At 41.7% G+C, this 12944-nt stretch overlaps 1 protein-coding gene across 1 annotated transcript; it reads right to left on the bottom strand.

The window, feature by feature from the left end:
- Positions 1-3900: 3900 nt before the first annotated feature.
- Positions 3901-12939, bottom strand: mafa (v-maf avian musculoaponeurotic fibrosarcoma oncogene homolog a (paralog a)). The gene is made up of 2 exons (XM_035651920.1): positions 12053-12939; positions 3901-4050 (listed from the first exon to the last, which is right to left on the bottom strand). The coding sequence occupies exons 1-2, from the start codon at positions 12937-12939 to the stop codon at positions 4023-4025; spliced, it is 915 nt and encodes a 304-aa protein (XP_035507813.1). The 3' UTR covers positions 3901-4022.
- Between the last annotated feature and the right edge of the window lie 5 nt (positions 12940-12944).

Below are 12944 nucleotides of genomic sequence, written 5' to 3'. Positions count from 1 at the left end.
AGTGTTTGAAATTAATAACAGCCAGCAGAAATCAGACAGAGGGATGAAAATCAGCACTTTCCCCGCAGTGAAGCCATTCATCAAGCTAACGAGGGGGAGAATAGGAGTGGAGGAGTGGAGGGGAGGGGAAAAGTGACGTTTGGAGAGGGAGCATAGAGCGGGAGGGAAGCAGGTGCAGTGTGAGGCAGAGGGGGAGGACGGAGGGAGGGAAAGTGACGTTGGGAACAGAGGCGAGGGGAAGGAAGCTAAGTTTGTTTGGGAGGAGAAGGAGGAGGAGGAGGAGGAGGAGGAGGAGGGGGAGAGTCATTTGGAGGATAGCAGGGCAGACAGAAGAGGAGGAGCTGTGTGTCACTCTAAAAAGAGGGGTAGAGATAGAACGAAAGACAAGTTTGACATTGGAGTATAAATAGAGAGGGAGGAGAGAAACAGAGAACGCAGAAAGCTTCTTCTGGACTGAATGACTGAGGGATTGGCACTGAGATCAAGGCAGTATAGAAACTAAAGATGATGTGAATACATTTTAAACCCATGCCTTTGCTAATTGCTAATGAGTGGCTGCGGCTTAATAGACTCTTACAACAGCTATGTCCACGATGACTGGGCTCTTCAGGCCTCTGCAAGTGCCATCCGGTCTCCACAAAAAGTCCCCTCAACCAGCGATGTTGCCTCATGGCGATGAGGACTGATGCAGATACAAAACACAGCTCTCGTTCACAACAGTAGTATTTTACTCCCCTTCCTTTCACTGATGGGTGATGATTGGCCTCCCCTCTCCCCTCCAAGCCTTCGCCCTTGTGATGGCTTGGTCCCATGCTGCTCTCCCTCCCCGACAGTCCACCAGAGACCCAACAGTATCTCTCACACCCAGAGTACGGCTGACTAAGCACTTACCGCTGAGCCTCTCTTCTCAGAGCGAGAGAGGAGCGCCATGCTGAGAACTCTGCCACAGGAAAATAATTAGCAAAGTGGAGCTCTGCCCAAACACACTGGGCTAAATCTAGTACCACTTCACAGACAAATGCAGTCATAAATCTTTTTCTTTCTTTCTTTCTTTCTTTCTTTCTTTCTTTCTTTCTTTCTTTCTTTCTTTCTTTCTTTGCTAGGAACGTATCATTCTCACAATCAGGAGTACCATTTTTATTTCTTCTAGTGTCATGTTTATGCTTACACATATAAATTGAATCCTCTGTAGTACTGATGCAGGATAAATGTAGAATAACTCCAGTGAATGTGGTTAAGTATATACAATCTTCTGATGAAAGAGCGCCCAGTGAAAGCTACAAGCTGCTTTGCACTCCTTCCTCAGTCTGAGTCATTTCAAGCTGACAAACTTGTGCTTGGTGCCCTGTAGTGACGCAAACTGTGCCCATCTCACTGTACATGGATATCTATATTTTTAACTTTAAAGTTAGAACCGCAGTGTCTGTGGTCACCAAGGCTAAATATAGTCAGCTCCTCCTGAGCAGTCTCCAGTTTCTCACTCCTTTCCGAGAGGCAGGTGGAGTGGAGAGGAGGGAGCAGGGGATAACACCCAGTCTTGAATAAATCATCCCTCGACTTTTGACCCATATGGAGCAGGAGGTTGTTTTTGTACTTCGGCTCTGCCCCTTCTCTCTATGGCCTCTGCACCCCTCCTCTGTCTCATTCATTTTCTCCTCCACATGACAGGTCAATCTGGATCGATTTCATCTGCCCTCGATGACTGAGACCAACATCCTGGCACCCAGAAATAGAGCTCTCTGTGATAGCAGAGCCACCGACGAACCGTTACTGTTAGCACGCAGCTCTGAGAAGGCTTTAGCGAGAGAGGATGGGTGTACAAAACTATTTTTTTTTAAATAAAACAAATTTAAAATATTAACAAAATGCCATTTCCTAGACACATAAACCACACTGATATAAGGAAGCACAAGACACTTGTGAAGATGGGAAGTGGATCCTTGTGACTAGATGTGGTGTGTGGGTGACACTTTTCAGCAGATTTCACACAAAACCACTTTGCCATACAACAGTCACACAGTTGGTGGCCTTGCCTACCTGTTACAGTATGCTTATGTGATCACACGCACACACAAACACACACACACTAGCCTGCTTCCCCAATCTATATTTGCACTCAGCTCTCTTTCTCACAGCCTCTTTCACACACTTACAGTACATATGCACACACCTGGTGTTTAATCTTTGTCAGCATATTCTGGGTCCTTCAACTCCCTGCTGGGCTCTGAACTCCAGTGTCTCTTTGCATGGTGTACCCCTGAGGTGTGCCTGTCTTCATAACACACACACACACACCAGTCGCAGATGAGACACACTGGCAGTCTCATCCCAACGTTAACCTCTCTTTATCTCCTCTCCAACTCAACATCTCACAGTGTAAATACATTTGTGCCTAGAAAAATGTTTCTCTCTCGCATTGGTGGGGTAGAGGCGCAGTGACACATTGTCCTGGTAGTGTTTAGGCAGTCCTGGCCGGAGTCAGGACACTCTTTCCCCAGGCAAGGACACCGAGACCTGGCTCTCCGTCTCCATCACTCAGCCTGTCCTCCTGGAGCTACGTGGCCAGACTGCTCATCGCCCTCCCCCCCTCCTCATATGCATGGATTTGCATAAAACAAAGACATGGCTCTGCCTGCAACGTCTGCCATAGTTGAAACCGCTAAGAACAGGATCGACCAGACCACACTGCACACAGCCCCTCTAAGCTTGGCTGGCAGGTTGTCAGAGCGCAACATCAGTATAGCGCAACGGCATGGCAAGGGAACTGAGATTTACGAGGCTGACTAAGATAGACACCCTCATGGTTTTCCACTTTCATTCGTTTAACATCCGTTCCCTTGGCATTGTTTATATTCCACACCCCGTAGCAGTGAGCAGAGGGCACCTAATTCACAGTGATGACGTGGGAGGAGAATCAGAGCACTTAAAACACTTCATCTAAAGATGATTTGTCCTTGTCTTCTTTGATGGCTTTTGTCCTGCTTCCCCTCCTGAAGTTAAGTGGAGCTGGAGAAAGGCCAGCTACTGATCCCATGCTCCACTTAGACACAATCAAGTAAATAACACTGCATACAAATACATGTACACCCAAACAGACGCACGCACAATCGACTTCATCAAGGTGGGAAGTCATGAATGCAAGCTCAAACCTTCTCTCATCTTTGTGTCATTACCAAGCACATCACAGGGGTTTGCTATGGAACAATCAGTGAAACCATTACAGGAACAATTGGGTTTGCAATATACATTTGCCCAGGTTCCTCAGTGTCTCTTTGAATTGATTTCAGGACTAGAAGCTTATTCTTCACCCTGCCTCTCTCCTGGTGTCCGAGACTTTCTGCCTTTTTTCTCTGCCTTTTTTCACACAAAGTCTGAACATGTAATTTACATTTGAATGAGTGGCTATAATCTGCTGGTTGTGCTGTTGATCCAGGACGACTGAAAACGTCATATCTGTTTTTTTTTTTCTTCTTCATGGATTTAAATGAGGTTGGGAAATGTGTTCAGTGCTCGGCAAAGTTATGGCATTGGGTAGAAGGAGAAAGATGTAATCAAGAAAGATACTGTCAACATAAAGAAGCTGTGTGCTCTTTAGCATATGAATAGGTATTGACAAACCATGGTACATTATGTTTCGATTGTGGAAGCTTTACAGACACCTGCAATATGCTATAAAACACCCAATACTATATGTGGTGATTGTATCCACTCACTATTTAATATGATAGTCTAATATTAATGAATAATTAATATGTATTTCATTGTGTAGGCATATAATAAAATAGAAACAACATGACAAGTAGTAATACTGTGTGTTACAACATTTTTTGATATTATTTGTATAGCTGTGATAATTCTTTAAAAGGGCTAGTATTTTGTGGACTTTGAAATGTGTGAAATAGAACTTTACTCACTGTGTCACGAAGTCAAAATCACAGGAGAAACAAAAGCAAAAAAGCTGAGATCAATTACAAAGTGTTTTACCTCAGAGAGCCAAGGGCATGGAGGAATGGGGCTTGAAATCACAGATGGAGGAATTTTCTCGATGACCTAAAGGAGCAGATAAGATTGGAAAACATATAAGAATAGATAAATGAATATCAAGACAAATACACATGACGTCTTCTCTACCTCCTCTGTTTCTTCTACTGTGTGTGTCACTTTCTGCTACCCTGTCAGACACACACACATGCATACAGACACGCACAAACAATCACAAAGAAACAAGTAGATCCATTCTGAGCGAGATTCACTCTCACCTTGTCTGTCTGGTGAAACACAGTACATGTATCATAGTAAGCGTTTGATGCGGAGGGAAATGTAAAAATTTGCATGCAAATAGATTCCACAGGCAGAACCCATGCATCAAAACACTGTTAACCACAAGAGACAAAACTAAAATATCTGAGCATACAATGTGCTGTCGCACAGAAAAGGCTAAATATTTTTTTTTCAAGGCCTTTACTTCTGCTCGTTTCAATAAATTACAAAGTTAATTGTTCTAAAAGGATTAATCGTACAGACAAATAAAACAGTGAAGGATGGTAATATCTGCCTTCCCTTCTTCTTCATAATAGACAATCTTATAAGGACCCCCACTCAAAAACACAGACAAGTAAGCATGTTGCTCCAGGCTGGTCCAAATAGAGTTATTCATATTCCTAATAAATGTTGCTACTAAGAGCTAAGCTAGTGAAAACATTAGCATGATAGTTGTGGAAACACTTTGCCCATACACTGCAGTGAAGGAAATTTTAAATCAGTGGATTTTCAAATAAATGCCACATAACTCAGTTCTCCAGAGTATATAGAACCTGTAGGAAAACAGCAGTGATGCAGCATGATGATATTAGTGCCCCTGCAGAAGAAAATTGCATTTGCTTCTAAATCACAAACTGTAAACTGCAAGAACTTCTGTTGAAAAACCAAAAGACCTCTACATTAAGAAATACTAAAGAGCGGAATCAATATTATAGTGGACATGTTGGTACACATCAACAGTTACAAATGTATGGAAATGTCTCATGTTGTATGGTATGCTTTCTTTCTCCGGGCGTTGTCATTCTCTACTATGTCGTTATACAGTTGAGTACACTGTAAGTGCTAAGGAGAGAAATGTAAGGAAAAAATACTCCATATGCAACAACTTTGCTGAATATTGATCATTGTTCTTCTCTGTAAATGACTGAATCTTCAGTGGATGTGTTTCTCTTGTGCGTTGCTCTGCTGCAGCTCTACATTCAATGAAAAAACATGCTTTAAAATTAACTTAAAATGCCAATAAAACCTTACATTTAGATTTTGTTCTGTAGGCCTAGGTTTTCTATCTGTAGAAATTTGAAAACCGTATGCCACTTTGAAAAGACTATAATACCACTTAAATCTTTTTTTCTGTCACCTTTTGTGCAATGGGATTGCTGAGAGATGGTGTTGCATTTATTTAAGTCACAGGCTCTTGGTTTGGGTCCATTTACAGACATATAAAATTACCCCAGCAAGTCCCGACCACCTCATTACCAACATAACCTGCAGCCAGTCTTTCAAGGACAACTCTCTAATGACACCATACGTATCCGCTTAATGTCTATTTGAAGCATGCTGGGACTTTCTTCCACAAAGAAAGAAACAAGTGTATAGAAAGAGCAAAACGGACTGTGATAAAATAAGCATTTTAATTGATCCCTGATGTGTTTTTAATTCTAAAAGTGCGAGTATTTCTGTACTGTACCTCTCGAATACACTGTAAAGTGAGATGATTTCCCCCCCTCTCTATCTGCTATAAATCTGGACAGATTTGCAGATGTGGTTGCCACCTGGTTGTGCTGAGACACCTGACTACTGTTACTGTTAACTCCCTGCACATCCAGTATTCTCTATCTGCATGGCTTGACTCAAAATCAGACTCATAAGTTAAATCCTAACTTTATGAAATACATACACTGAAATTCATTACTTGATTATTTCAGTGTGTTTTTGTCTAAGTAGCAACAGTGGCCCTGTGATGTGCTTGCAACATGTCCAGGAAAATGACCAGTGTATGCATGTTTGGAGAGGCCTCACCTTCAACCCCAGCAACCATTAAAATGATAAAAATAAAAGAGGAAAGAGAAGCAAAAGTCATGCAAAAGTTTTCGTTTCATCATAAATGCACACTACCCTGATAATTACAAAGTTATACTAAAACTTAAATCTTTCAGATGTTTAAAATGACATCGTTAAACCTTATTTCTTTGCCAACTTCTTTTTTTAAGTAGAAGAACAATTATTTTGGATTTGTCGCACTACGAGAGAGGACAAACAACACCCTCAAAAAGCTGGAATTGCTCTGTATTTTTCAGATGTTTTTTAACCTTAATTAGAGTGAAAACTCCTGACTAAGTTTAGCATACCCATTCTGACTCAGTGGATATTACATAGGAGGAACAATTAATTTTGCCTAAGTACCATGGGTTACTGAATGATGTGTGGGTGTGAGAATAAAATGAGCTGCTGTCTGTGATCATCATGAATGTCATGAACACTATACCAAAGTAGTTAAGTACAGAGGCTGCCTTATTTAAATCATCCTTATTTCCACTTGACAGTGACTCAGTGGCTTTTTTCTGTTCAGTGACATATGATGAAAAAATAAAAATGTTAGGCAGCATGAAACAAAACCTACCAGACATCTGACAAGTACACATTTTTAGGTAACATTTTTGCTGCATACTGCATGGAAGTACGTGTGAATTTAAACCTACTGTATACGAATGAATTCAAACTCAATACCTAATAATATAGTTCTTATGCATGCACAAAAAACAAGAAACACTTCGACTAAAAGTTGTTTTTCAATAAAGTAATTTGATTGTTTTCAAATCCTGAGAAACAAACTCTAAAACAGTGAAATACAGGAAATGAATATAAAAAAAATGGCAGTGAGTTGTCTTGAATTCACTGTGTACTGTACCATGTCGGATATACATGTACATCTTATTCAGTGGGTTCTGGGCAGCGGAAATGAGCATGAGCTCCCCAGGGCAGGGATTACTCTAATGACTTTGAGAGCAGCCTTCTGCACTGTAACTTTTGACCTCTGCTCATCCTTCTCCAAAAGTCGACAAGGGAAAGACACAAACACACACACACACACACACACAGAAACGCATGCACAGACACATACCCGCACATTTACATTTACACGTATGAGCACACGCATTGTCCACACAGGAAGTAATCGACCTCGTACACAGGACGGCGTGACAGAAGAGATGCAGAATCACACACAAACAACAAAACAACAAATCCTCTCCAGCCCTTCCTCTGGCACCATCTAAAGCCTGTAAGAATACAGACCCCCAACCAGCACTTATTTTTGGGCCTGTCAACTGGCGCGCTGCTACTTGAGTGAACATCGTGCTGCATCTTATGCTGTCAGCCTGCAGCGCCAACGTTCCATATGAGTGCATCATTGGAAAATCGATAGATTTATCACTTACATAACCATTGTGCACTGGTGCCACAGAAACATCTTTTGCAAATCAGATCTGTCTTCACGCAAATGTCATTTAGCTTGGAGACCAAAGTATTTGAGTCATATAAATGTCAGAATACAGAGAAACACAAGGAATGTCATGCTGTGAAATAAAAGGCTGGGGCAAATCTATGCAGGGCCGTTTATTGTTTGTCTGTGTATTTGTGTTTGTGCTGGTGCGCATAGGCTGGTGTCTGCGTTTTCATTTCTAGAGCATGGACAATAGAGGTCTAACTGATCTATCCCAATAAGGAAACAATCAAAATAAACAAGCTAAAGAGTCTAACAAGGCAGCCTTAAACAGAAACCAAATTTTCATTTTTTACATGCCACTCTAAACACATCAAAAAAACCCACCACACCAATGCACGGCCTGTAGAGAAGCAAATCCTAGCTCCTAAATAAAGAAAAAAATGTTTTCTTATTTAAATGGCAAGTACAGAAACATGTTCCTTAAAGGAGGGGAAAGCAAACAATTATCCTCCCTGGAGTCATTCAATACATTGTTGTGGCTAATATGAAATATCAAAATATGGCAGCGCTACTGCTTAGATCAAATAGATGTAATTAGATAAATTGAGGAAGAAGGAGAGCGGCTTGGCTGTAAATTGCGTGGTGTGTGCATGCTAAGACCCAACACTGGCACAGCTGCACGGAGCTGCACTCACGATTTATCATCTCTACATCACAGGAGCCAGTGGCCCACACCACTATTAATCATCAGCAAAATCATTTAATTCAGCCCAAGCCCGACTATTGTCTCAGTCTCTCCACTCACTCTGGGCAAATCAGCCACCACAGCAGCAGCAAGCACCTCAGAGGAAATCACACACAACAGAGTGGGATACAAGTGTGAGGTTAAAAACTGTTTCGTTTTTTGTTTTGTTTTTTTGACAAGTTGTGTAGCACATCATCACTGGCAGATGGTGCAGAAGATGCATTTTTTTGGTCAGTTTAGTAAAGTATGGCATTTATAACTGCAAAGCTGTTCGTAGTATAGAATAACAATTGATCACTCAGTGCTTTGTTAACACACTAACAGTGTGGCTAATTTTTATGAAAGGTGCCCTTTGTGCTACAAAGTGTGACTGAGCTGCAAAAAGCTGACAAACCCAGACTGAATCTGTCCTTAGAAACCTTAGTGTTTCTTCAAAGTATATTTTGGCACATTGGTCTTCCTGTTTCAACAAACAAATTGTTCTGGAACAGTGAAACAAGATGCCCACAAGGCTATTCCTTGTCCCAGAACTTGCAAAAGAAGTTTTCCTCTTGTGTTTCAGAAAAGTGGCCTTTTCAGTTTTCAAAGATTCTGTTGAAAGAAGTCAGAATGAGACGTCCAAACACCAACTGAAATGCAAGATTGGGTACAGCAGCGCTGAGCCTCTTCTGCCCACCGCAGCGGCTGACTTACATTGGCACCTTTTCCAGCGCCCCCTCACATGCCTGACATGACTGTGCCCTCACCGCACCTCCTCCCCGAGAGCATGTCTGTACCAGGCTAACCTCCAGGCCCTTTGGCAAACAGGATAATGTGGGGTGAAACTGGGAAAAGCCAGATGATGACAGGCCAATGACAGTGAGCACACAGTGTCAGAAAAACACAGACAGTGGACACACTGCACATACAGACGTCAAGAAGCAAGAAATATGAAAAGGGGCAAATGGAGGGGTGCAAATATAGAGCATGCAGTCAGAAGAAATTCAAATGGAGATAGTCATCCTTACAAACTGTCATTCAGGGAAAGGATATTTAAGTTAACAGACATGCACACACCCATACACACAAGGACACAGGCACAGAAAGAGAGAGATCGAGAGAGAGACTCACACACACACTAATCACAGGTCACGTTTTACAACAAGATTAACAGGAGGTAATTATAATATATAAATAATAACCAATCCATAATCACAAATGAGAATGTTATTAATGGACCCAGATATTTTTAAAATATAGCCTAATATGTAAAAACAATCTTGATAATATTATAATCATTTGATTGTGAAAGGGGGATTCAGGAAATGGAGTGGAAACAAAAATGGCAGAAAATATGATTTCAGTTTAAATCTGCGTTTTGGGATCATTGTGAGAAGGATTTCTCATTCACAGGTAATTTGGTGATTTTTCGGAGAAGAAATGTAAAACCTGTGTCAGACAATAGCTTCTGAGAACAAAATGACATTCAAATGTAGGCCACTGCATTTCTTTATCTGTTTTGTTTGTTTGTGGTCTCATCACCTTATCTGTAACACCGGACCTCTATCTCCACACTGTGAACTGCAGCACTCTAAGCGTCAGAATGGAAAAAGCGTCTAAAGTTCAATTGCTTTCCAGTTTTTGCTTTATCGGTTTGTGTAAATTTGTGAATAACTCATACATTTTAAGGCTTCTGATTCGTTCAGGGTGGCCCGCTCTTAAATTAGCGTTGGAAGAAAAAGCATATTAAAAAAGGGCGACAACAGCAAATATAAACTGTGTTAAAATGTAGTGCAGTGATCTCCATCATGTTCAGAATCTATGCTTTCATTATGTTTCTATCCCAAAAGCAAAAAATGATCAGGACAAGTCAAAAGAAAAGTGAGAAACTTATTGAGGACAATTACATACATTTATTGCATATCATTTAATTATATGAAATGAAAAAACGAGCACATATGAACATCACATATGGTTAGTGAGTGAAATAATTTTGCACAGCAAAATATATATATACTATATATAAGATGAAAGGTTAATTAACATATTTTCAAGATTTATTGGCGAATGGTACTCCCTCATTTTGTACAAGCAGGGTGTCAATCCCTGGCAATCTAACAATGTCCAGACATTATTGATTATAATAATTGTTATTGCTTTGCAAATATTGAGTTCGTTTAAGACAAAACAACAGTCTCTCCTGAACTGACAATAAAGTATCAAAATGTTACGATTGGGTCGTAACAGAAAGTCAAACTTCGTCTTCTTGAGTCGTGGAGAACTACTAACTTTTTCTTTTAACTTCCACATGATTACAGGCGAGACCTTTTAGTGCATTTAAGTCCAAAACAAGTCAGTTCGTTGAAGACACACATTTTCCAAAAGTCTGGCATTTGACTTTGACTTCGGCTGTGACAGTGATATTCTTCAACAATACTTTAGTTTTATTTTTTATCTGAAATGCAATAATGAAATGTGTGGCGGAGACCAATGGAGCCCTTAACACTTCAGTTTGAAGCACATGCTGCAAAAGCGCTGTTTATGCACTGCACAATACTGCTCATTGTATAAATTGGAGCCGTGCCAATTCCTCTAAACCGATGTTAAAAAATACTTTTGTGCAGCAGTATTCTTATTTATTATCCCAGTAATCTATATGCTTCAACCTGTAGCACGTTATCTCTTGCAACTTGCATTATAAAACTTTGTACTTAAATTACGCTTTAAAAATTACTCAATGTCGTCAAATGCAGAATGGAATATCTTTAAATAACAATATAGGCTTTAAGCAACAGACTAAACTTCCAGGGAAGGGATTGGTGATCTTAATAGTGAAGTCTTTTTCTTTTTCCCCCCTCTCACCAGGATCCCCGCCGATCAACTTCCACCAGGAATGCATAGCGCATTCGCTGCAGCCTAATGACAGCCGATGGTGGTGCACTTCAACACAGCTGAAATGCACTTAGATTACAAGGGGTGGGGAAGTCCTGTCACTTTTTTGTTGCTGTCCCAAAAAAGTGAGGAGGCCATAAATGAAGTACGAATGCCATGCTGGAGTCATCCGACAGAAGGGACATCTTCAAGCACAGAAAGGAAAAAAAAAACAAAAAAAACCGTACATGTCCAGCATGCAGGGCAGTTCAATAACACATCTCTTTTTAAAAACAATGAAAAGTTTGTAATGGATATAGTCTTTTGTTGCTCAACACAATAACAAGCAAACGCATGAGATGAGGTGGCGTCAAACGGCAGGCTCGCAATCCTCCAAGTTTGGCAGATAAAAAAAAGAAAAGGTAAAAAAAGACAAAAAAAAAAAACACATTGTCGATGGATGCAGGTTCAAACAGGAATCTGTACACTGAATTACAAGTAAAATGATGAAAAAAGGGCAAGTTGATGAACTTCAGAGGAATATACTCAGTGCTTGCATGCACACTTCGTATACTGCGGCATAAAGTTGGATCAACTCTCAAAAATCATATTTTACTCAAACACTGCAAATCTAATGAACAATGATGAAAAAATCTTGACAAAGGCTATGCATAATATACTGAGTATGATAGCAAAAAGTGGATGAAAGTTTTTTTTTTGAATGCCTTTCCAAAATTAAAAACACGGATGACAAAGCCCTCAAAATCTAAAAACAGTCGCAGACTTGAGCAAACGCTTTGTATAAAAAAAAATTATAAAATGAAAAAAATCAAAAAGTTGACAAATTAGTTCTTGGTCTAGTAGGCTTTGCGCCAAATGAACAAAAAAATGTTTCATAATGAAAACTTTTGTAAGCGGGGGTGAGTAACTCATCTGATATTCTTTTTTTTCACGATAATGTCGAGACTCACATGAAAAACTCCGGGGATGAAGGGTTGTTGTCGCTGCTGGATCCATTTTCTCTGAAGCCGTTGCTGATGAGCTTCTCATACTTTTCTTTGTACGCGTCCCTCTCCCGGACCAGCCTGGAGATCTCCTGCTTTAGGTGATCGACCTGCTGCATGAGTTGCGTCTTCTCTCCCTCCAGGACGTGCCGCTGCTGGACCCGCTTGTACCGGCAGGACTGAGCGTAGCCTCTGTTCTTTAGGGTCCTCCTCTTCTGTTTCAATCGGATCACTTCTTCCTTGCTGACCCCCCGTAGCTGCCGGTTGAGCTCCCGCACTGACATGGTGACCAGCTGGTCGTCCGAAAACCGATCCTCCAAGCGCATGTGTGGGTGAATTGTCCCAGAAGTGCCGTTGGACTGGACGCCGGGTGCCTGGTGGTGGCTGCTGCTGTGGTGGTGATGGTGGTGGTGGTGGTGCTGCCCTCCGTTCTGAGCGGCTGCCGCAGCGATGACTGCCGACACCACCGCCGCGGCGGACCCCATCTCTTCCCCGGCCATGGTGCCTCCTGCTCCGGCTGCGCCAGCAAACTGCTGGCCCCTGGCATAGCCATCGAAGGACTGGAGCTGGTGACTGCTGTTGATCAGCGCCTCGACTGCGTCTTCGGGGCTGAAGCCCAACGCCTCTGGATTCAACTGCTGTTGATAACCGGACATCCAGTAGAAATCCTCTATGTGTGTCTTCTGCTCGCTCCCCGAGCCCGGACTAGGTGCCGAGAAGCTTGGGGAAGGGGGCACCGAGCTGCACGGCGTGCTCATCGGGGTGGAAGACAAGGATCCCCCGGCGATAAGGCGACTGCACTGGCTGATGTTGCGATCGGGCTCCACCGGCTCCTTTTTCACTTCAAACTTCATCAGAT

The sequence above is a fragment of the Morone saxatilis genome, unplaced genomic scaffold (genome assembly GCF_004916995.1).
Source record: "Morone saxatilis isolate NCDOM2014 unplaced genomic scaffold, NCSU_SB_2.0 Contig11, whole genome shotgun sequence".
In the NCBI taxonomy this organism is placed as follows: Eukaryota; Metazoa; Chordata; class Actinopteri; family Moronidae; genus Morone; species Morone saxatilis.
The sequence above is the reverse complement of the archived record's forward strand: the minus strand, read 5'-3'. Positions and strand labels throughout refer to the sequence as shown.

What these genes read in the sequence shown, in the direction of transcription:
- mafa (XM_035651920.1), bottom strand. Translation starts at nt 12,939, where the DNA reads ATGAAGTTTGAAGTGAAAAAGGAGCCGGTGGAGCCCGATCGCAACATC. An exon ending in TCATCCCCGGAGTTTTTCAT is followed by an intron (nt 4,051 to 12,052) that starts GTGAGTCTCGAC and finishes CTGCTCCTTTAG; the next exon opens with GTCATCGAGAAAATTCCTCC.